The 24,572-nt window shown below is 64.0% G+C and overlaps 2 protein-coding genes across 2 annotated transcripts; one reads left to right on the top strand and one right to left on the bottom strand.

Annotated features, from left to right (window-relative positions):
- Positions 1 to 199: 199 nt before the first annotated feature.
- Positions 200 to 2,843, top strand: LOC311204563 (ras-related protein Rab-4B-like; the record flags this gene model as incomplete). Its single annotated transcript, XM_084280971.1, has 3 exons — positions 200 to 295; positions 1,969 to 2,108; positions 2,236 to 2,843. Coding segments are annotated over 2 exons (212 nt in total), but the record flags the coding sequence as incomplete, so codon positions are not given.
- A 945-nt stretch (positions 2,844 to 3,788) lies between these two features.
- Positions 3,789 to 24,058, bottom strand: LOC311204561 (uncharacterized protein). Its single transcript, XM_084280970.1, has 17 exons — positions 23,870 to 24,058; positions 23,625 to 23,787; positions 21,063 to 21,212; positions 19,411 to 19,571; positions 19,140 to 19,316; positions 17,812 to 17,953; positions 16,945 to 17,132; positions 15,347 to 15,488; positions 14,396 to 14,565; positions 12,316 to 12,603; positions 10,740 to 11,052; positions 10,009 to 10,169; positions 9,131 to 9,307; positions 7,826 to 7,967; positions 5,595 to 5,782; positions 4,235 to 4,376; positions 3,789 to 4,144 (listed from the first exon to the last, which is right to left on the bottom strand). Exons 1-17 carry the CDS (start codon positions 24,041 to 24,043, stop codon positions 3,963 to 3,965), a joined length of 3,060 nt encoding a protein of 1,019 aa, XP_084137096.1. The 5' UTR covers positions 24,044 to 24,058; the 3' UTR covers positions 3,789 to 3,962.
- Positions 24,059 to 24,572: the final 514 nt, after the last annotated feature.

Here is a 24,572-nt window from a genome sequence, read left to right as displayed (position 1 = left end):
GGGGAGGAAACCCCCTGGAAATAGGAAGAGAGGGGAGGAAACCCCCTGGAAACCTCCTAAAGGAGCCAGGAAAGGGGGGAAAACCCTCTGGAAACAGGAGAGGGGGGAGGAAACCCCCCCCTGGCCACCCCATAAAGGAGCCTGGGTGGGTCTCGTTAACGAGGTGGCTAATTAGAGGGGGGGTCTCTGCTCCCCTCAGAGCTGATGTTCCTGGAGACCAGCGCCCTGACGGGGGAGAACGTGGAGGAAGCCTTCCTCAAGTGCGCCCGCACCATCCTCAACAAGATCGAGTCTGGTACGACCCCCCCAGCCTGCCCCCTCCCCAGGGGGGGGGAATTGGGGCAGGGGAAGGTTGAATCTACCCCCCAACCCCCATGTACGACCCCCCCCAACGCTCAGCTTGAGGTGTTTTGGGGGGGTTGCTGAGCCCTCTCCCCCCCTCTCTATCCCCAGGGGAGCTCCAGGGGCAGGGATCAGGGAGGGGGCAGGTTGAATCCCCCCCCCAAGACTGAGGTTTTGGGGGGGGGGTGTTGCTGACCCCTCTCCCCCCCTCTCTATCCCCAGGGGAGCTCCAGGGGCAGGGATCAGGGAGGGGGCAGGTTGAATGTCCCCCCCAAGACTGAGGTTTTGGGGGGGGGGGGTTGCTGATCCCTCTCCCCCTTTGGCTCCAGAGGTGGGAATTGGGGGTGGGGGGCAGGTTGAATCTCCCCCCCCCCACCTCACACCCCCTCTTCCAGGGGCAGGGATCAGGGAGGGGGCAGGTTGAATCTCCCCCCCCAAGACTGAGGTTTTGGGGGGGGGTTGCTGATCCCTCTCCCCACGCAAGGCATTCCAGAGGCAGGGATCAGGGAGGGGGGGGAAGGTTCCCCCCCAGATGAAGGTGTTTTGGGGGGGTTATTGCTGACCCCTCCCTCTCTCTATCCCCAGGGGAGCTCCAGAGGTGGGGAGGGGGGAAGGTTCCCCCCCAGATGAAGGTGTTTTGGGGGGGTTATTGCTGACCCCTCCCCCTCTCTATCCCCAGGGGAGCTCCAAAGGCAGGGATCAGGGAGGGGGGGGAATATTCCCCCCCAGATGAGGTGTTTTGGGGGGGTTATTGCTGACCCCTCCCTCTCTCTATCTCCAGAGGCAGGGAGGGGGGAATGTCCCCCCCCAGATAAGATGTTTTGGGGGGTTTATTGCTGACCCCTCCCTCTCTCTGTCCCCAGAGGTGGGGAGGGGGGAATGTTTCCCCCCCAGATGAGGTGTTTTGGGGGGGTTATTGCTGACCCCTCCCTCTCTCTATCCCCAGGGGAGCTCCAGAGGTAGGGAGGGGGGAATGTTCCCCCCCAGATGAAGGTGTTTTGGGGGGTTTATTGCTGATCCCTCTCCCCACTCAAGATGTTCCAGAGGAGGGATCAGGGAGGGGACAGGTTGAATCTCCCCCCCAGACTGATGTTTGGGGGGGTTATTGCTGATCCCTCCCCCTCTCTCTGTCCCCAGGGGAGCTCCAGAGGCAGGGATCAGGGAGGGGGGGAATGTTCCCCCCCAGATGAAGGTGTTTTGGGGGGGTTATTGCTGATCCCTCCCCCTCTATCCCCAGGGAAGCTCCAGAGGCAGGGATCAGGGACGGGGGGGAATGTCCCCCCCCAGATAAGATGTTTTGGGGGGGTTATTGCTGACCCCTCTCCCCCTCTATCCCCAGGGGAGCTCCAGAGGTGGGGAGAGGGGAATGTTCCCCCCCAGATAAGATGTTTTGGGGGGGTTTATTACTGACCCCTCCCTCTCTCTGTCCCCAGGGGAGCTCCAGAGATGGAGAGGGGGAAGGTTCCCCCCTGATACTGATGTTTGGGGGGGTTATTGCTGATCCCTCCCCCTCTATCCCCAGGGGAGCTCCAGAGGCAGGGATCAGGGACGGGGGGGAATGTTCCCCCCCAGATAAGATGTTTTGGGGGGTTTATTACTGATCCCTCCCCCTCTCTCTGTCCCCAGGGGAGCTGGACCCGGAGCGGATGGGCTCGGGCATCCAGTACGGAGACGCGTCGCTGCGGCAGCTGCGGCAGCCCCGGGGGGCTCAGGCTCAGGCCCGGCAGCCGTGCAGCTGCTGAGCCCCCCCCAGCCCCCTGCCCAAGGTGAGACAGACCCAAACCTGCCCCTTTTCACCTGGATTTTATTCAGGGAGGGGGTGAGACCCCCCCTGGGATCATCTCACCAACCGTTTTGTCTCTTTCTCCTCCCCAAACCCTCACCCCTCCCCAGGACCGTGTGCCTCGCTCACCGAGCCCCCCCCCCTCCTCCAGCATCCCTTAACCCCCTCCCCAAATTTATTCCCCCCCACCCCACCCATCCAGAGCATCCTCATCACCCCCCCCCTCCATCCCGGGGCTCTGGGACCCCCGGGGTCTGATTGTATCTCACTGAGGTGGCTCCTCCTGCGTCCATCTGTCTGTCTGTCCCCCCCCCCTCCCCTCCCCACACCCCCCCCCTACAGCTCACAGAGAGAGGTGGGGAGGGGGGGGCAACCCTATGAGGGGTGAGGGGAGGGGGCTTTGCTTCCCCCCCCCCCTACACTCCAGCTCCGTCCAACCCCTCCCTCAGCTGGGGGGGGGGGGGTTTAGGGGAGGGGGTGGGGGTCTTGGGGGTCGTTTGTGTTTCTTTCTGCTTCTTTTTGTGTTATTTATTGCACTTGCCAGGGAGGGAGATGAGAAAAGGGGGGGAGGGGGGGCATGGGGGCAAAGTGGGGGGGTCATACCAGGGGCTGTGTCCCTGTTGGAGGTGAAGAAACCCCCCCCCCCAGCCCCCCAAATCCCCCCCCCCAGCCCCCCCAGGCTGTGGAGTTGTGAGTGGTATCTATAAAATATCCATGTTTTCCAGCCAGTGGCTCCGCTGCCTGGTTTTTGGGGAGGGGGTGGGGGGAAACGGGACCCCCCCCCACTATAAACCCCCCCTCTGTGGGTGCTGGTGGGGTGGGGTGACCCCTGAGACACACAGATCCCCCCCAGAACCCCCCCAATCCCTGTTTTTAGGGGTTTGGTTGATGATGAACCCCCCCCCCAGGGGAATGGCACTGGGGCTGCTGTCTGTCTGGTTGGCTGTCTGTCTGTCCTGGGGGTGCAGGGACCCCCCCCCCCCCCCCAGTCCCCCCCACTGCCCTTCTCACCCCCCAGAGCCCCACCAGTTCCCCCAGGGGTGGTTTGACTGGGACTGGGGTGCTGAGCATTGCCCTGGCCCTGGGGGGGCTGCTGGTTGGGTGGGGGCAATGCTGGGGGGGAGGAACTTGCCCCTTGGACACCCCCCTGCCCCGGGTTTCCCCCCCCTCAGGGGTCCCTACCCCCTCTGCAGGGTACCCCCCCTACACTGTCCCCAAGGTTCCCCCCATACCCCCTCCCCAAGGCACCCCCCAGGGGTCCCCACCCCCTCCCCAAGGTACCCCTGGGGGTCCCCACCCCCTTCCCTAGGTATCCCTGGGGGTCCCTACCCCCTCCCCAAGGCACCCCTGGGGGTCCCTACCCCATCCCCAGGGTACCCCCCTACACCGTCCCCAAGGTTCCCCCCCTACCCCCTCCCCAAGGTACCCTGGGGGTCCCCTACCCCATCCTCAAGGTTCCCCCCCTACCCCCTCCCCAAGGTACCCTGGGGGTCCCCTACCCCCTCCCCAAGGCACCCCTGGGGATCCCTACCCCTCTGAGCCCCCCCCCCCAAAAATAACCCCCCTTTCTTCTCCCCCAGCGCCCTCTTACATCCCCCCAGACTCCAGTTTTGGGGGGTCTCAGGATCCACGGAGCCAAAAGAGGGTCATTGGGGGGGGGGGGTGATGTTTATTTGGGGGTGAAATGTGTTAATTGGGTGGGGGGTAGATAATTGGGGGGGAGGTGGGGTACATAAAGGGGGGGTGGGTGGGTGTCCCCATCCTGGGGTCCCCTGTGGCTGTGGGGAGGGGAAAGGGGGGATGCTGAGGGATTTGGGGGAGGGATGGGAGGGGGGGGTCAACGGGGGCAGAAACACAACTCCACGGGCTGGGGGATGTTCATGATGCCGCTGACCTGGGGGCGCAGGTCCGGGGGGGGGGTCCCGGGGGGGCTGCGGAGCCGGAAGCGCTGCAGGATGGCGGTGAGGAAGAGGAAGAGCTGCGCCCGCGCCAGGCTCTCCCCCAGGCACATGCGCTTCCCTGGGCGGGGAGGAAAGGAGGAGGGGGGGTCAGTCTTTTGAGGGGAGGGGGTTTTTTTAAGGGGAGGGGGTCCCCTGAACTGCCCCCCACCTGCAGAGAAGGGGAGGAAGGCTTCGCTCCTCTTGAACCCCCCCTTCTCATCCAGGAAGTGCCGGGGGTCGAAGGTTTCGGGGTTGGGGAAGTGCCGGGGGTCCTGCAGCGCCGAGCTCAGCACGGGGTAGATGGTGCAGCCCTTGGGGGGGATAAATGGGGGTGACAACCTCCTTTCCTCACCATAAAACAGCCCTTTCCTTCAAAAAATACACTAAAAGAACCCCATTTCACCCCAAAAGCAACCCCTTCTCCCCCAAAAAACAGCCCTTTCCTCCAAAAAATACCCTAAAAGACCCCATTTCCCCCAAAACCAACCCACTTCCCCCCAAAAAACAGCCCTTTCCTCCTAAAAATACCCAAAAAGACCCCATTTCCCCCCCAACCAACCCCATTTCCCCCAAAACCAACCCCCTTGCCCCCCAAAAACAGCCCTTTCCTCCAGAAAATACCCAAAAAGACCCCATTTCCCCCCCAACAAACCCCATTTCCCCCCAAACCAACCCCCTTCCCCCCAAAAAACAGCTCTTTCCTCCAAAAAATACCCTAAAAGACCCCATTTCCCCCAAAAGCAACCCCCTTCCCCCCAAAAAACAGCCCTTTCCTCCAAAAAATACCCCAAAAGACCCCATTTCCCCCCAACAAACCCCATTCCCCCCCCAACAAACCCCATTTCCCCGAAAAAAGACCCCTTTCCCCCAAAAAAGACCCCTTTCCTCCAAAAAAATACCCAAAAAGACCCCATTTCCCCCAAAACCAACCTCCTTCCCCCCCAAAACCACCCCTTTCCTCCAAAAAATACCCCAAAAGCCCCCATTTCCCCCCCCAAACAACCCCATTCCCCCCCAAAACCCACCCCTTTCCCCCCCAAATAAACCTCTTTTCCCCCAAAACACCCCCCTTCCCCCTCCAAACCCCCCCCAAACCCCCCCTTCCCCCCTCCAAACCCCCCCAATCCCCCCCTTCCCCACAGAGGGGGAGGGGTGGGGGTCTCCAATCACTAATTACCCCCCCCTCCCCAGCCTCACCCCCCCCTCCCCAGCCTCCCCCCCCCTCCCTTTCCCCCCCTCCCCACCCCCTCCTTGCGCAACCCCGCAGCCAGCGCCCCAGCGCGTGGTGCCCGATCAGTGGCCAAGGTTAATTAGCCACATCTAATCACTGCCCGAGGTTAATTAGCCCTGGCTAATCAATGGGTGTGTGTGGGGGGGTTCGTTACCTAACGAAGGGGCTGAGATCTACCCCACCCAGGGGGCAGGAGAAGGGGGGTGAGGAGGATGGGGGGGATGAAGGCTCTCCAAGCCTTCCCCATCCCTCCCCGTGGGGAATTAATGAGTAATTAGCCCTTCCTAACGAGCTGTACCTTGGGGAGGACGAAGCCCCCCAGGCGGGTGTCGCGCCGCACGGTGCGGATGAAGCCCAAGGGCACCAGGTCCAGGAAGCGCTGGGCCTCGTGGATCACGGCCTCCGTGTAGGCCATGGCCCCCCTGTCCCGCAGCGCCGGCGCCCGCTCCCACCCCAGCACCCGCTCGATCTCCTCCTCCACCTTCCCTGGAGAGGGGGGAGAGGGGAAAGAGGGGGTCAGGGAGGATTTGGGGGGTCCCCAAGGTGGGGTTCCCCACACACACACCCTCCTCTCACCCCAGCACCCACTCGATCTCCTCCTCCACCTTCCCTGGAGTGGGAAAAAAGGGGGTCAGGGAGGATTTGGGGGGTCCCCAAGGTGGCTTTCCCCACACACACAGACCCCTTTCACCCCAGCACCCGCTCCATCTCCTCCTCCACCTTCCCTGGAGAGGGAAAAAAGGGGTTCAGGGAGGATTTGGGGGGTCCCTAAGGTGGGTTTCCCCCCCACACACACCCCCTTTCATCCCAGCACCTGCTCCATCTCCTCCTCCACCTTCCCTGGAGAAGGATAAGAGGGGGTCAGGGAGGTTTGGGGGGTCCCTAAGGTGGGTTTCCCCCCCCACACACACCCCTTTCACCCCAGCACCCCCTCGATCTCCTCCTCCACCTTCCCTGGAGTGGGAAAAAAGGGGGTCAGGGAGGATTTGGGGGGTCCCCAAGGTGGCTTTCCCCACACACAGACCCCTTTCACCCCAGCACCCGCTCCATCTCCTCCTCCACCTTCCCTGGAGAGGGAAAAAAGGGGTTCAGGGAGGATTTGGGGGGTCCCCAAGGTGGGTTTCCCACCCCACACATCCCCCTTTCACCCCAGCACCTGCTCCATCTCCTCCTCCACCTTCCCTGCAGAGGGCAAAGAGGGGGTGAGGGAGGATTTTGGGGGGTCCCTAAGGTGGGTTTCCCCACACACACATCCCCCTTTCACCCCAGCACCCACTCCATCTCCTCCTCCACCTTCCTTGGTGAGGGAAAAAAGGGGTTCAGGGAGGATTTGGGGGTCCCCAAGGTGGCTTTCCCCACACACACACACCCCTTTCACTCCAGCACCCGCTCGATCTCCTCCTCCACCTTCCCTGGAGAGGGGGGAGAGGGAAAAGAGGGGGTTCAGGGAGGATTTGGGGCTGCCCAAGGTGGGTTTCCCACCCCACACATCCCCCTTTCACCCCAGCACCTGCTCCATCTCTTCCTCCACCTTCCCTGGAGAGGGAAAAAAGGGGTTCAGGGAGGATTTTGGGGGTCCTAAGGCGGGTTTCCCCCGACACACACCCTCCTCTCACCCCAGCACCCGCTCGATCTCCTCCTCCACCTTCCCTGGAGAGGGAAAAAAGGGGTTCAGGGAGGATTTGGGGGGTCCCTAAGGTGGGGTTCCCCACACACACCCACCCCTCCCACCCCAGCACCCACTCGATCTCCTTCTCCACCTTCCCTGGAGAAGGATAAGAGGGGGTCAGGGAGGTTTGGGGGGTCCCTAAGGTGGGTTTCCCACCTCACACATCCCCCTTTCACCCCAGCACCCGCTCCATCTCCTCCTCCACCTTCCCTGGAGAAGGATAAGAGGGGGTCAGGGAGGTTTGGGGGGTCCCTAAGGTGGGTTTCCCCCCCCCCACACACCCCTTTCACCCCAGCACCCCCTCGATCTCCTCCTCCACCTTCCCTGGAGAGGGAAAAAAGGGGTTCAGGGAGGATTTTGGGGGTCCCCAAGGTGGGTTTCCCACCCCACACACCCCCGTTTCACCCCAGCACCCGCTCGATCTCCTCCTCCACCTTCCCTGGAGAGGGATAAGAGGGGTTCAGGGAGGATTTTGGGGGTCCCCAAGGTGGGTTTCCCACCCCACACACTCTCCTTTCACCCCAGCACCCGCTCCATCTCCTCCTCCACCTTCCCTGGAGAGGGAAAAAAGGGGTTCAGGGAGGATTTTGGGGGGTCCTAAGGCGGGTTTCCCCCCACACACACTCTCCTCTCACCCCAGCACCCGCTCGATCTCCTCCTCCACCTTCCCTGGAGAGGGGGGAGAGGGAAAAGAGGGGGTTCAGGGAGGATTTTGGGGGGTCCTAAGGCGGGTTTCCCCCCACACACACTCTCCTCTCACCCCAGCACCTGCTCCATCTCCTCCTCCACCTTCCCTGGAGAGGGAAATAGGGGGTCAGGGAGGTTTGGGGGGTCCCTAAGGTGGGTCCCCCCCCACCCACCTGCCACCTCGGGGTGCTGCAGCAGCAGCATCAGGCAGTAGCGCAGGGTCAGGCTGGTGCTCTCCGTCCCCGCCACGAACATGTCGAACACCGTGGAGTACATGTTGTCCCTCCGGAACGCTGACTGGGGGGTCCCCTTCTCCTGGGTTTGGGGGAAGAAAGGGGGGGGGTGGGGGAGGGGAAAAGGGAAGGGGGGGATGTGCCACACTCGCAGCTTCCCAAATATCCCAGGGGGGGAGAAATCCTGGCGCTGAACACGGGTCTTGTCATCCCCCCAAAACTGATGCTCAGGGTTGTGTGTCCCCCCCAAATGATGCTGAGGGTTGTGGTCCCCACCCCAAAATGATGCTGGACTCTGGTTTCCCCCCCAAAATGATACTCAGGGTTGTGTGTCCCCCCAAAATGATGCTGGACTCTGGTTTCCCCCCCCAAAATGATGCTGAGGGTTATGGTCCCCACCCCAAAATGATGCTGGGGACTGTGGGTTCCCCCCAAAATGATGCTGAGGGTTGTGGTCCCCACCCCAAAATGATGCTGGGGACTCTGGTTTCCCCCCCAAAATGATGCTCAGGATCATGTCCCACCCCCAAAACGATGCTCAGGGTTGTGTGTCACCCCTAAATGATGCTGAGGGTTGTGTGTGTCCCCCAAAATGATGCTGAGGGTTGTGGTCCCCACCCCAAAATGATGCTGGGGACTGTATTTCCTCCCCCTAAATGATGCTGAGGGTTGTGTCCCCCCACAAAAAGATGCTGGGGACTCTGGTTTCCCCTCAAAAATGATGCTGAGGGTTATGGTCCCCACCCCAAAACGATGCTCAGGGTTGTGTGTCCCCCCAAAATGATGCTGAGGGTTGTGGTCCCCACCCCAAAATGATGCTGAGGGTTGTGTGTGTCCCCCAAAATGATGCTCAGGGTTGTGTGTCCCCCCCAAATGATGCTGAGGGTTATGATCATCACCCCAGGATGATGCTGGGGACTCTGGTTTCCCCCCCAAAATGATGCTCAGGATCATGTCCCACCCCCAAAACGATGCTCAGGGTTGTGTGTCCCCCCCAAAATGATGCTGAGGGTTATGGTCCCCACCCCAGGATGATGCTGGGGACTCTGGTTTCCCGCCAAAAATGATGCTGAGGGTTGCCTGTCCCCCCAAAAATGATGCTGGGGACTCTGGTTTCTCCCCCAAAATGATGCTGAGGGTTATGGTCCCCACCCCATGATGATGCTGGGAACTCTGGTCCCCCCCTAAAAATGATGCTCAGCTCCCCCCACCCCCACTACCCTCCCCAGCCCCCCAGCCCCAAACCTGCTTCATCCGACAGAGAAAAACATCGACGAAATCCCGCGGCGCCGCCGGGTCCAGGGTGGCCTCGTGCTCGGCCACCTTCCTGGACAGGAAATCCAGGATGAAGGAATTGTTCTGGAAGAAGGTCCGGTGCCAGCCAGGCAGGTACTCCATCAGCCCAGGGAGGATGGTGTAGAGCTGGTGGGGGGAGAGCCGGAGGGATGAGGATGCGGTGACAGTGAGGGGATGGGGTACCAGTGAGGGGATGGGGTACCAGTGAGGGGATGGGGTGCCGGTGAGGGGATGGGGTACCAGTGAGGGGATGGGGTACCAGTGAGGGGATGTGGTGCTGGTGAGGGGATGGGGTGCTGGTGAGGGGATGTGGTGCCGGTGAGGGGATGTGGTGCCGGTGAGGGGATGGGGTGCTGGTGAGGGGATGGGGTACCAGTGAGGGGATGCGGCACCAGTGAGGGGATGTGGTGTCGGTGAGGGGATGGGGTGCTGGTGAGGGGATGGGGTACCAGTGAGGGGATGGGGTACCAGTGAGGGGATGCGGCACCAGTGAGGGGATGTGGTGCCGGTGAGGGGATGGGGTGCTGGTGAGGGGATGCGGCACCGGTGAGGGGATGTGGTGCTGGTGAGGGGATGGGGTGCTGGTGAGGGGATGTGGTGCCGGTGAGGGGATGGGGTGCTGGTGAGGGGATGGGGTACCAGTGAGGGGATGGGGTACCAGTGAGGGGATGCGGCACCAGTGAGGGGATGTGGTGCCGGTGAGGGGATGGGGTACCAGTGAGGGGATGGGGTACCAGTGAGGGGATGCGGCGCCGGTGAGGGGATGGGGTGCTGGTGAGGGGATGGGGTGCTGGGGGATCCCCTTCCCTCCCCAAATCCCCCCTCACCTGCCCGGATATGGAGCTCTCCAGGTGGAAGTTTTGGGCCATGCGCTTGAGGACCTGCTGGAACTCCTGGTCACCGTAGGCGAAGCGCTGGCCGAAGAGGATGCGGCAGATGGCGTTGCCCACGGCCGCGCTCAGCAGCGTGCTGGGGTTGAAGGGCTGTCCTGCACCAGGGGATGGGTGGGCACATGGGCAGTGGGGGTGATGGTAAAACCGGACACACACCCCCTCATCCCATCCCCATCCCATCCCATCCCATCCCCATCCCCATCCCCATCCCCATCCCCATCCCCATCCCCATCCCCATCCCCATCCCCATCCCATCCCATCCCCATCCCCATCCCCATCCCCATCTCCATCCCAGCCCATCCCATCCCATCCCCATCCCATCCCCATGCCCATCCCATCCCCATCCTCATCTCATCCCGATCCCATCCCCATCCTCATCTCATCCCCATCTCATCACCATCCCATTCCCGTCCCCATCCCCATCCCATCCCATCCCATCCTATCCTGTCCCCATCCCATCTCCATCCCCATCCCATCCCCATCCCATCCCCATCCCATCCCAATCCCCATCCCATCCCATCCCATCCCCATCCCCATCCCATCCCATCCCACCCCATCCCCATCCCCATCCCCATCCCCATCCCCATCCCCATCCCATCCCCATCCCCATCCCCATCCCAATCCCCATCCCATCCCCCTCCCCTCACCACAGTCCCACCACCCACCTCTGGTCCGCGCCAGCTCCTGCAGCAGCAGCTCCGTCTCCTCCAGCACCTGCTCCTCCACCCCCTTCTTGCCCATGCCGAAGTCCCGCAGCGTGGTGAGGGTGAAGCGCCGCGTCTGCACCCAGGTCTCCCCGTTGCTCATGAAGAGCCCCAGGTCTTTGCTGTTTTTATCCGTCAAGGGGAACCGGCCCCGGTCGGTGAACTCATCCCCCCGGGTCACCAGCACCTCCCGCAGCAGCTCGTAGTCGTAGACGACCACCACCCGCTCCGAGCCGAAGAGCAGCGAGAAGACGGGGCCGTACTTGGCGCGCAGCTGCGGCACAAAGCGACACCCACCCCTCACAGCACCCCGGGGGGCTCGGCATCGGGACCCCCCCAGGGACTTGGGACTGGCACCCCAGGGGGCTCAGCATCGGGACCCCCAGGGGGCTCGGCATCGGGACACCCCCCCAGGGAGTTGGGACTGGCATCCCAGGGAGCTCGGCGTTGGGACCCCCAGGGGACTCAGCATCGGGACCCCCAGGGACTTGGGACTGGCACCCCGGGGGGCTCGGCATTGGGACTCCCAGGGGGCTCGGCATCGGGACCCCCAGGGACTTGGGACTGGCACCCCAGGGGTCTCAGCATCGGGACCCCCAGGGACTTGGGACTGGCACCCCAGGGGTCTCGGTATCGGGACCCCCCCAGGGACTTGGGACTGGCACCCTGGGGGTCTCAGCATCGGGACCCCCAGGGACTTGGGACTGGCACCCTGGGGGTCTTGGTATCGGGACCCCCAGGGACTTGGGACTGGCACCCCAGGGGACTCGGCGTTGGGACCCCCAGGGGTCTCAGCATCGGGACCCCCAAGGACTTGGGACTGGCACCCTGGGGGTCTCGGCATTGGGACCCCCAGGGACATGGGACTGGCACCCCAGGGGGCTCGACAATGGGACCCCCAGGGGTCTCAGCATCGGGACCCCCAGGGACTTGGGACTAGCGCCCCAGGGGTTCGGCATTGGGACCCCCAAGGACTTGGGACTGGCACCCCAGGGGTCTCAGCATCAGCACCCTGGGGATTTTGGCATCGGGACCCCAAGGGACTTGGCATCGGCACCCTGGGGTGTTGGGGATCAGCACCCCCAGGCTTTTGGCTTTGGCACCCTGGGCACTTCAGGACCCCCAGGGACTTGAGACTGGCACCCCAGGGGTCTCAGCATCAGGACCCCCAGGGACTTGGGACTGGCACCCTGGGGGTCTCGGCATCAGCACCCTGGGGATTTCAGCATTGGGACCCCCAGGGACATGGGATGGGCACCCTGGGGGTCTTGGCATCAGCACCCCAGGGTGTTCAGCATTGGGACCCTCAGGGACATGGGATGGGCACCCTGGGGGGGTCTCGGCATCAGCACCCCAGGGTGTTCAGCATTGGGACCCCCAGGGACATGGGATGGGCACCCTGGAGGGCTCGACAACGGGACCCCCAGGGGTCTCAGCATCAGGACCCTCAGGGACATGGGACAGGCACCCTGGGGGGGTCTCGGCATCAACACCCCAGGGTGTTCATCATCACCCACCCCCAGGGTCTTGCCCCCACCTTGCGGAAGGTCTGGCAGGTGTTGGCGGCTCTGATCTGCAGCAGGTTCCCGATGAGCGGCAGCGCCGGCGGCCCCGGTGGGTAATTCAGGCTCCGTTTGTCCTTCCAGCGCCCCACGAGCGTCACGACCACCACGACCAGCAGCAGCAGGATGGGGACGGTGCCCAGCGGCTCCATGGCTGTGGTGCTGAGCTGGGCTCTGCAGCTGGGGGCAAAGTCTGACGGTGCCAGGAACGTGGTGGAGGGATGGCCGGGGCCACCGGCCGGGCGATGACCTTGGGGACAGTTCTGGGAAGGGGACAGGGTGAGTCAGGGACCTGCTGTTCCCAGAGCGGGGCAAGAAGGGGGATGGTGCCAGCACCCCTGGCCCCCACACTGCAACCCCTGTCCCTGCATCCCCCGTCCCCCTGTAGCATCCCCCATCCCCTCGTTGCATCCCCTGTCCCCCCATCCCAACCCTCATCCCCCTATTGCATCCCCCATCCCATTGATGCATCCCCTGTCCCCCCATCCCAAACATTGTCCCCCTATTGCATCCCCCATCCCATTGATGCATCCCCCAGCCCTGCACCCCTATCCCAAACCTTGTCCCCCTATTTCATCCCCCATCCCATTGGTGCATCCCCCATCCCGGCACCCCTATCCCAAACCTTGTCCCCCCATCACAACCACCTCATTCCCTCGTTGCCACCCCTGTCCCTGCATCCCCCACCCCCTCATTGTATCCCCTGTCCCCCTATCCCAAACCTTGTCCCCCCATCACAACCACCTCATTCCCTCGTTGCCACCCCTTTCCCTGCATCCCCCATCCCCCCGTTGCATCCCGTCCCCCCATCCCAACCCTTGTCCCCTATTGCATCCCCCATCCCATTGGTGCATCCCCCAGCCCTGCACCCCTATCCCAAACCTTGTCCCCCCATCACAACCCCCTCATTCCCTCATTGCCACCCCTGTCCCTGCATCCCCCATCCCCTTGCTGAATCCCCTGTCCCCCCATCCCAAACCTTGTCCCCCTATTGCATCCCCCATCCCATTGGTGCATCCCCCATCCCTGCACCCCCATCCCAAACCTTGTCCCCCTATCGCATCCCCCATCCCCTCATTGCACCCCCCCCCCTTCCCAAACCTTGTCCCCCTATTGCATCCCCCATCCCATTGGTGCATCCCCCATCCCTGCACCCCTATCCCAACCCTTGTCCCCCTATTGCATCCCCCACCCCCTCATTGCACCCCCCCATCCCAAACCTTGTCCCCCCCATCACACCCCCCCATTCCCTTGTTGCCACCCCTGTCCCTGCATCCCCCATCCCCTCATTGCACCCCCCCCATCCCAAACCTTGTCCCCCTATTGCATCCCCCATCCCATTGGTGCATCCCCCATCCCTGCACCCCTATCCCAACCCTTGTCCCCCTATTGCATCCCCCATCCCCTCATTGCACCCCCCCCATCCCAAACCTTGTCCCCCTATTGCATCCCCCATCCCATTGGTGCATCCCCCATCCCTGCACCCCTATCCCAACCCTTGTCCCCCTATTGCATCCCCCATCCCCTCATTGCACCCCCCCCATCCCAAACCTTGTCCCCTCAGCCCTGAGCTGGCCCCTTCTCTGCCAAGCCAGGACCGGGCAGCCTCTGGACCCTGGGATGGGGACGGGCACCGGAGCCAAGGACGAAGAGGAGGAGGAGGAGGAGGACAAAGTGCCACGAGCTGTTGGCACCGCCGCGGCGTGACCTTGGTGCTTGGGCTGGTGCCCGGGTGCTGCACGCTCAGCCCTGGGCTTTGCACACTCACCGTGGGGCTTTGCACGCCCAGCTCTGGCTTTCAGGCACCAGCAGTGCCCAGGGTGGGTGTGGGGGAGTGTTGGGGTGCAGATGCTGCCCCAGGGTCCCCCCCAGACGCCCCCCCCAGACACCCCCCACCCCCCACAAGCACCATGACAAACCAGTTGAATTTCACCAGAGACTTTATGTGGCAGCTGCAGTGGGGAGGTGGGGGGGGGGTGCCCAGGGGGGGTCACCCCATGCTGAGGTGGGGGTTGGGGGAGGGGTCTGGGGGGTGGGTGCCCCTCAGCGGGGCACCATGCGGAGCTGGTACATGGGGGGGATGTTGGCGAAGCCGCTCTCCAGCGGGGCCGTGGGCAGCTCCGCCGGCGGCACCAGCGGCTGCAGCCGAAGGCTCTGCAGGATGGTGGTGAGGAAGAGGAAGAGCTCCATCCGCGCCAGGGCTTCTCCCAGGCACACGCGCTTCCCTGGACGCAGGGGAAAGGGGGTTGGAGGGGTGGGGGTGTGGAGGATCCCATCCCAAGCCATTCCCATCCCCATCCCCAACCCATCCCATCCCCATCCCAAGCCATTCCGATCCCCATCCCATCCTCATCCCCATCCTCATTCCCAACTCATCCCCATCCCATCCCCATCCTCATCCCCATCTCATCCCCATCCTCATCCTCACCCCCATCCCTACCCCATCCCATCCCCATCCTTATCCCATCCCCATCCTCATCCTCACCCCCATCCCATCCCATCCCCATCCTCATCCTCACCCCCATCCCATCCCCATCCCATCCCCATCCTCATCCCATCCCCACCCTCATCCTCACCCCCATCCCATCCCCATCCCCATCCTCATCCTCACCCCCATCCCATCCCCATCCCATCCCCATCCTTATCCCATCCCCATCCCATCCTCATCCCCATCCCATCCCATCCCCATGACCATCCCCATCCCATCCCCATCCCATGCTCATCCCATCCACATCCAATCCCATCCGCATCCCATCCCGTCCCCATCCCCAGCCCATCCCCAGCCCATCCCAACTCATCCCCATCCCATCCCCATCCCCATCCTCATCCTCATCCCCATCCTCATCCTCATCCCTATCCCATTCCCATCCTCATCCCTATCCCCATCCCCATCCCATCCCATCCCCATCCCATCCCAGTCCCATCCCCATCCCCATCCCATCCCATCCCATCCCATCCCATCCCATCCCATCCCATCCCATCCCATCCCTCCCCTCCCTCGGGTACCCGAGGAGAAGGGGACGAAGGCCTCGTTCTTCTGGAAGCGTCCGTGCTCATCCAGGAAGTTGGAGGGGTCGAAGGTGTCGGGGTGTCTGTAGGCGTCGGGGTCGTGCAGCACGGAGCTGAGCAGGGGGTACACCTCTGTGTCCTGGGGGGACAGGGGGGTCAGGGGGGCGTGGGTCCAGTGTGCAAGGAGCTGGGTGCACGGGGAGTGTGCAAGGAGCTGGGTGCATGAGGACTGTGCAAGGAGCTGGGTGTTTGGGGAGCGTGCAAGGAGCTGGGTGTATGGAGAGTGTGCAAGGAGCTGGGTGCATGGGGAGCATGCAAGGAGCTGGGGACATGGGGAGTGTGCAAGGATCTGGGTGCTTGTGCAAGGAGCTGGGTGCATGGGGAGTGTGCAAGGAGCTGGGTGCATGAGGAGTGTGTAAGGAGCAGGGGACATGATGAGTGTGCAAGGCGCTGGGTGCTTGGGCAGTGTGCAAGGAGCTGGGGACATGGGGAGAGTGCAAGGAGCTGGGTGCTTGGGCAGTGTGCAAGGAGCTGGAGACATGGGGAGCGTGCAAGGAGCAGGGGACATGGGGAGTGTGCAAGGAGCTGGTTGCACGGGGAGCGTGCAAGGAGCTGGGTGCTTGGGCAGAGTGCAAGGAGCTGGGTGCATGGGGAGTGTGCAAGGAGCTGTGTGTATGGAGAGTGTGCAAGGAGCTGGGTGCTTGTGCAAGGAGCAGGGTGCATGGGGAGTGTGCAAGGAGCTGGGTGCTTGGGCATTGTGCAAGGAGCTGGGTGCACGGGGAGCGTGCAAGGAGCTGGGTGCTTGGGCAGTGTGCAAGGAACTGGGTGCATGGGGAGTGTGCAAGGAGCTGGGTGTATGGAGAGTGCGCAAGGAGCTGGGTGCTTGTGCAAGGAGCAGGGTGCATGGGGAGTGTGCAAGGAGCCGGGGACATGGTGAGTGGCAAGGAGCTGGGTGCTTGGGCAGTGTGCAAGGAGCAGGGTGCACAGGGAGCGTGCAAGGAGCTGGGTGCTTGTGCAAGGAGCTGGGTGCACGGGGAGCGTGCAAGGAGCTGGGTGCTTGTGCAAGGAGCTGGGTGCACGGGGAGTGTGCAAGGAGCTGGGTGTATGGAGAGTGTGCAAGGAGCTGGGTGCATGGGGAGCGTGCAAGGAGCTGGGTGCATGGGGAGCGTGCAAGGAGCTGGGTGCTTGTGCAAGGAGCAGGGTGCTTGGGCAGTGTGCAAGGCACTGGGGACATGGGGACTGTGCAAGGTGCTGGGTGCATGGGGAGTGTGCAAGGAGCTGGGTGCTTGTGCAAGGAGCTGGGTGCTTGGGCAGTGTGCAAGGCACTGGGGACATGGGGACTGTGCAAGGTGCTGGGTGCACGGGGAGTGTGCAAGGAGCTGGGTGCTTGTGCAAGGAGCTGGGTGCTTGGGCAGCGTGCAAGGAGCTGGGTGCACGGGGAGCGTGCAAGGAGCTGGGTGCTTGTGCAAGGAGCAGGGTGCATGGGGACTGTGCAAGGCGCTGGGTGCACGGGGAGCGTGCAAGGCGCGGGGGCTGCGGTGAGCGTGCGCAGGGCGCGGGGTGCCGGGACCCGCCGCGGGGCGCGTGCGGCGCACCTTGGGGATGAGGTAGCCGCGGAAGAGCGTGTCGCGCGTGACCAGGTGCGGCACGTTCATGGGGATGAGGTCGCTGCAGCGCTGGATCTCGTGGATCACGGCGTCCGTGTACGGCATCCGGCTCCGGTGCTCCACCGTCGGGGCGCGATCCCGCCCGATCACCCGGTCGATCTCCTCATGGACCTTCTCTGGGGTGGGGATGGGATTGGGATGGGATGGGATGGGGATGGGATGGGATGGGATGGGGATGGGGATGGGGATAGGATGGGGATGGGATGGGGATGGGATGGGATGGGATGGGATGGGGATGGGGATGGGGATGGGATGGGATGGGATGGGATGGGATGGGATGGGGATGGGATGGGGATGGGGATGGGATGGGATGGGATGGGGATGGGATGGGGATGGGATGGGGATGGGATGGGATGGGATGGGAATGGGGATGGGGATGGGGATGGGAATGGGATGGGAATGGGATGGGGATGGGGATGGGATGGGGATGGGATGGGGATGGGATAAGGATGGGGATGGGGATGGGATGGGATGGGATGGGATGGGATGGGATGGGATGGGATGGGATGGGATGGGATGGGATGGGATGGGATGGGGATGGGGATGGGGATGGGTTGGGGATGGGATGGGATGGGGATGGGGATGGGGATGGGGATGGGGATGGGGATGGGATGGGGATTGGGATTGGATGGGATGGGGATGGGGATGGGATGGGGATGGGGATGGGGATGGGGATGAGGATGGGATGGGGATGGGGATGGGGATCGGAATGGGAATGGTAATGGGATGTGATGGGATGGGAATGGTAATGGGATGTGATGGGGATCCCCGTGCCCACGCGTGTCCCCCCCTCACCTTGCACCTCCGGGTGCTTCATGAGCATGAGGAACCCGTAGCGCAGGGTGGAGCTGACGGTCTCGGTGCCGGCGAAGAAGAGGTTGAGCGTGGTGAGCTCCAGGTTCTCCTGGTTGAACTCCGAGCGGGGGTTCCCCTTCTCCTGGGGGCACGCGGGACGCGCGGGTGAGGCGGCGCCGCGGCGCGTGGCGGGGAGGGGAGGGGGTGGATGTGGGGGGGACACAGCAGACCCTGGTGGGCAAGGGAGCCTGGGTGTGTGAGGGGGATGGGTGCCTGGGGTAACCCCTGGGTGCCCTGGATAACCCCTGGGTGCCCAGGAGCATCCCTGGGAGCCTGGGATAACCTCTGGAAGCCTGGGATAACCCCTGGGAGACTGGGATAACCCCTGGGTGCCTGGGAGCATCCCTGGGATCCTGGGATAACCCCTGGGAGCCCGGGATAACCCCTGGGTGCCTGGGATAACCCCTGGGAGCCTGGGATAACCTCTGGGTGCCCAGGAGCATCCCTGGGTGCCCGGGATAACCCCTGGGTGCCCTGGATAACCCCTGGGTGCCCAGGAGCATCCCTGGGTGCCCGGGATAACCCCTGGGAGCCCGGGATAACCCCTGGGTGCCTGGGAGCATCCCTGGGTGCCCAGGAGCATCCCTGGGAGCCTGGGATAACCCCTGGGTGCCCTGGATAACCCCTGGGAGCCTGGGATAACCCCTGGATGCCCAGGAGCATCCCTGGGAGCCCGGGATAACCCCTGGGAGCCTGGGATAACCCCTGGGTGCCCAGGAGCATGCCTGGGTACCCGGGATAACCCCTGGATGCCCGGGATAACCCCTGGGTGCCCAGGAGCATCCCTGGGTGCCCGGGATAACCCCTGGATGCCCGGGATAACCCCTGGGTGCCCAGGAGCATCCCTGGGTGCCCAGGATAACCCCTGGGTGCCCTGGATAACCCCTGGGTGCCCAGGAGCATCCCTGGGAGCCTGGGATAACCCCTGGATGCCTGGGATAACCCCTGGATGCCCGAGAGCATCCCTGGGTGCCCTGGACAACCCCTGGGTGCCTGGGATAACCCCTGGGTGCCTGGGATAACCCCTGGGACCCTGGGATAACCCCTGGATGCCCGGGAGCATCCCTAGGTGCCCAGGATAACCCCTGGGTGCCCTGGATAACCCCTGGGTGCCCAGGATAACCCCTGGATTCCCGGGATAACCCCTGGGAGCCTCGGATAACCCCTGGGAGCCTGGGATAACCCCTGGATGCCCGGAGCATCCTTTGGTGCCCAGGATAACCCCTGGGACCCTGGCATAACCCCAATCCCTCTCCCCCCATCCCGACCTTCTCCATCTGGAGCAGGAAGCAGTCGATGAAGTCCCGTGGGGCGCCGGGCTCCAGGCTCTGGGCGTTCTTCCTCACGCGCCGGGCGATGAAGCTCCTCATCCCACCCAGCAGCCGGGGGATCTTGGTGTGGGGGCCCGGCAGGTGCTTCAGGAACGTCTCCCCCATCTCATAGACCTACGGGGCTCAAGGGGATGGGGTGATGTTGGGGGACACACACCCCCCACCACCACTCTCCAAGCCCATCCCCCAGCCCTCAGCACCCACCTACCTGTGACCAGGGGGTGCTGATCTCCCGGAAACTCTCGTTCATCATGCGGAGCAGCTCCAGGAACTCCTTGTCCTGGTAGTCGAACCGGTCCCCGAAGACGATGGAGCAGATGATGTTGGAGACGGCGCAGCTCAGCAGGTAGGTGGGGTCGAAGGGGGCTCCTTTTTTGGGGGGGGTGGGGGGGGTACAGGGAGGGTTGGGGGGCTGTTAGCACACCCCCACCACCACCACTACCACCTGATCATCCCATCCACACACCCACCCATCCTCCTTGGAGTACCCACCCACCCATCCACCCATCCATCCTCCTTGGAACCCCCTCTCCCACCCACCCATCCATCCTTGGATCACCCCCACCCACCCATCCATCCTTGGAACACCCCCTCCTACCCACCCATCCTCCTCAGAGCACCCCCTCCCACCCACCCATCCTCCTTGGAACCCTCCCTCCCACCCACCCACCCACCCACCCATCCTCCTTGGAGTACCCCTCCCACCAACCCACCCACCCACCCACCCATCCTCCTTGAAGTCCCCCCTCCCACCCACCCATCCATCCTCCTTGGAACCCCCCACCCAGCCACCCAGCCACCCACCCACCCATCCTCCTTGGAGTACCCCTCCCACCAACCCACCCACCCACCCATCCTCCTTGGAGCACCCCCTCCCACCCACCCACCCATCCTCCTTGGAGCACCCCCTCCCACCCATCCTCCTTGGAGTACCCCCTCCCACCCACCCATCCATCCTTGGAGCACCCCCTCCCACCCACCCATCCTCCTGGAGCCCCTCTCCCACTCACCCACCCATCCATCCTCCTTGGAGCCCCCCTCCCACCAACACATTCATCCTCCTTGGAACCCCCCCTCCCACCCACCCACCCATCCTCCTTGGAGCACCTCCTCCCACCCACCCACCCACCCATCCTCCTTGGAGCCTCCCTCCCACCCATCCTCCTTGGAATCCCCCCTCCCACCCACCCACCCACCCACCCATCCATGCTCCTTGGAGCCCCCCCTCCCACCCACCCATCCATCCTCCTTGGAGTACCCCTCCCACCAACCCATCCACCCACCCACCCACCCATCCTCCTTGGAGTACCCCCTCCCATGCACCCAGCCATCCTCCTTGGAGTACCCTCACCCACCCACCCATCCTCCTTGGAGCACCCCCCCACCCATCATCCTTGGAGCACCCCCTCCCACCCACCCATCCATCCTCCTCGGAGTACCCCCTCCCACTCACCCATCCTTCTTGGAGTACCCCCTCCCACCCACCCATCCTCCTTGGAGCCCCCCCTCCCAGCCACCCACCCATCCTCCTTGGAACCCCCCTCCCACCCAGCCACCCACCCACCCATCCATCCATCCATCCTCCTTGGAGTACCCCTCCCACCAACCCACCAACCCACCCACCCATCCTCCTTAGAGTACCCCTCCCACTCACCCACCCACCCACCCATCCTCCTTGGAACCCCCACCCACCCACCCATCCTCCTTGGAACCCCCCTCCCACCAACTCACCCACCCACCCATCCTCCTCGGAGTACCCCCTCCCACCCACCCACCCACCCACCCACCCATCCTCCTTGGAACCCCCCTCCCTCCCACCCAGCCACCCTCCTGGGAGCACCCGCAGCCCCTGGGCGGTACCTTTGGTGCTGCGCAGCTCCTGCAGCAGGACCTGGGCTTCCTCCTGGATTCGCCCCTCGATGCTTTTCCTGCCCATCCCGAAATCCCGCAGCACCGTCAGGGAGAAGCGGCGCAGCTGCCGCCAGCGCTCCCCGTTGGAGAACACCACCCCTGGGGGGCAAAAGGGGGGGGGCAAAAGGGGAGATTTGGGGGGGGGGTGAATGCCCTGGGGGGTGGGCATCCATGGGGGATGCAGGGAGGATCCCGTATCCCATGAGGAAGGGGGTGTCCAGGGTGGGAGGGCACCCGTAGGTGATGGGAGAGGGTACCCATGGGTGATGAGGGGTACCCAGAGGGGATGGGGTGGGTGTCCCATATCCCATGAGGAAGGGGGTGTCCAGGGTGGGGGCACCCAGAGGGGATGGGAGGGGATACCCATGGGGGGTACCCAGAGGGGATGGGGGGTCATCCCCTATCCCATGAGGAAGGGGGTATCCAGGGTTGGGGGCACCCATAGGGGATGGGAGGGGGTACCCATGAGGAAGGGGGTATCCAGGGTGGGGGGCACCCATAGGTGATGGGAGGGGATACCCATGGGTGATGGGGGGTACCCAGAGGGGATGGGGGGGCCATCCCATATCCCATGAGGAAGGGGGTGTCCAGGGTGGGGGGGCACCCATAGGTGATGGGAGGGGGTACCCATGGGTGATGGGGGGTACCCAGAGGGGATGGGGTCATCCCCTATCCCATGAGGAAGGGGGTATCCAGGGTGGGGGGGTACCCATAGGTGATGGGAGGGGATACCCATGAGGAAGGGGGTATCCAGGGTCGGGGGGCACCCACAGGGGATGGGAGGGGATACCCATGAGGAAGGGGGTGTCCAGGGTCGGGGGCACCCATAGGGGATGGGAGGGGATACCCATGGGGGATGAGGGGTACCCAGAGGGGATGGGGGGGCATCCCATATCCCATGAGGAAGGGGGTATCCAGGGTGGGGGGACACCCATAGGTGATGGGAGGGGATACCCATGGGTGATGGGGGGTACCCAGAGGGGATGGGGAGGGCATCCCATATCCCATGAGGAAGGGGGTGTCCAGGGTGGGGGCACCCAGAGGGGATGGGAGGGGATATCCATGGGGGGTACCCAGAGGGGATGGAGAGGGCATCCAGGGTGGGGGTGCACCCATAGGTGATGGGAGGGGATACCCATAGGGGATGAGGGGTACCCAGAGGGGATGGGGGGGGATACCCATGAGGAAGGGGGTATCCAGGGTGGGGGGGCACCCACAGGGGATGGGGGGGCATCCCCTATCCCATGAGTAAGGGGGTATCCAGGGTGGGGGGGCACCCATAGGTGATGGGAGGGGATACCCATGGGGGGCACACACAGGGGATGGGGGGGCATCCCCTATCCCATGAGTAAGGGGGTATCCAGGGTGGGGGAACACTCATAGGTGATGGGAGGGGATACCCATGGGTGATGGGGGGTACCCAGAGGGGATGAGGAGGGCATCCCATATCCCATGAGGAAGGGGGTGTCCAGGGTGGGGGCACGCAGAGGGGATGGGAGGGGATATCCATGGGGGGTACCCAGAGGGGATGGAGAGGGCATCCAGGGTGGGGGTGCACCCATAGGTGATGGGAGGGGATACCCATGGGGGATGAGGGGTACCCAGAGGGGATGGGGGGGGATACCCATGAGGAAGGGGGTATCCAGGGTGGGAGGGCACCCATAGGGGATGGGAGGGGGTACCCATGGGGGGTACCCAGAGGGGATGGGGGGCATCCCATATCCCATGAGGAAGGGGGTACCTGGGGGGGGGGCACCCATAGGTGATGGGAGGGGGTACCCATGAGGAAGGGGGTATCCAGGGTGGGAGGGCACCCATAGGTGATGGGAGAGGGTACCCATGGGTGATGGGGGGTACCCAGAGGGGATGGGGTGGGTGTCCCATATCCCATGAGGAAGGGGGTATCCAGGGTGGGGGGGCACCCAGAGGGGATGGGAGGGGGTACCCACGAGGAACAGGGGTATCCAGGGTTGGGGGCACCCATAGGTGATGGGAGGGGATACCCATGGGGGGTACCCAGAGGGGATGGGGTGGGGCATCCCATATCCCATGAGGAAGGGGGTGTCCAGGGTGGGGGAGGGCACCCAGAGGGGATGGGGTGGGTGTCCCATATCCCATGAGGAAGGGGGTATCCAGGGTTGGGGGGGCACCCATAGGTGATGGGAGGGGATACCCATGGGGGTACCCAGAGGGGATGGGGGGGAATCCCATATCCCATGAGTAGGGGGTACCCAGTGGGGGGTACATCCCATGAGTATATTGGGGGGGGGGGTACACAGTGGGGGGATGAGGGGCAGCCTGGGGTGGTTGGGGCATCCCATGAAGGATACAGGGGGCTTCCCCAAGAGTGGTACCCACAGAGGATGGGGTGATGGAGGGGAGCACCCCAAGTCTCACCCGCGACGCCACACATCACCACGCAAAGGCATGTGTGTGTGGGGGGGGGAAGGGGTGGGTCCCACCCCCTCAAACCCCCCCCTAACCCCATCCCCACCCCCTTTCTCTCCTCACCATGCCCACGGAAGGTCTCCTCCACGGTGGGCATGCGCCCGCGCCCGGCGAAGGCCTCGGCGTTGTCCACCAGCGCCTCGCGCACCGCCGCGTGCCCGCGCAGCACCACCACGCGCCGCGACCCCAGGTAGACGGTGAACACCGGGCCGTACCGCTGGCTCAGCTTGGGGGGGCCCAAAATCCTTACAGGGGGGTCCCTTTGACCCCACATCCCCCCAAAAACACACCCTACACCCCCTCCTCACCTTCAGCAGGGACTGGAGGGTGTGGGAGGGGGAGATCTGCAGGAGGTTGCCCAGGAGGGGTAAAGCCGGGGGGCCGGGGGGCAAACGCCCGTCCCGCTGCCCCCCCCGCAGCACGAGGCAGAGGAGGAGGCTGAGGAAGGCCAGGAGGAGGAGGAAGGTTCCGGAAGGTTCCATGCTGGTGGCGGTGGTGGCCCTGGGGTGGGGTGTGGGGGCGGGGGGGGAGGGGGGGGTGTTTTTATGTGCGGGAGGGTTGCACAAGCGTCGCCACACGTGTGCGGGGAGGGGAGGGGAGGGGAGGGGAGGGGAGGGGGGGGGGAAAGGGCAAGGGCGCGGGGTGGTGGGCGTGGCTCTGTGGCGCCGGGCGTGGCACCGTGGGTGGCACCGTGGGTGTCCCCATGGGTGTCCCCATGACCCCATGCGTGTCCCCGGGTCCCCATGTGTGTCCCCATGGGTGTCCCTGTGTGTGTCCCCATCTGTGTCCCCGTGTGTCCCCCCGTGTGTGTCCCTGTGTCCCCATGTGTGTCCCCATGTGTGTCACTGTGTGTCCCTGTGTGTGTCCCTGTGTGCCCATGTGTGTCCCCATGGGTGTCCCCATGGGTGTCCCGGTGTGTCCCCCCACATGTGTCCCCCCATGTGTGTCCCTGTGTGTCCCCCCATGTGTGTCCCCCATGTGTGTCCCCATGGCCCCGTGTGTGTCCCCATG

Source organism: Gallinula chloropus (genome assembly GCF_964237585.1).
Source record: "Gallinula chloropus genome assembly, contig: HAP1_SCAFFOLD_538, whole genome shotgun sequence".
In the NCBI taxonomy this organism is placed as follows: Eukaryota; Metazoa; Chordata; class Aves; order Gruiformes; family Rallidae; genus Gallinula; species Gallinula chloropus.
This window is presented reverse-complemented; position numbering and strand designations above follow the sequence as displayed.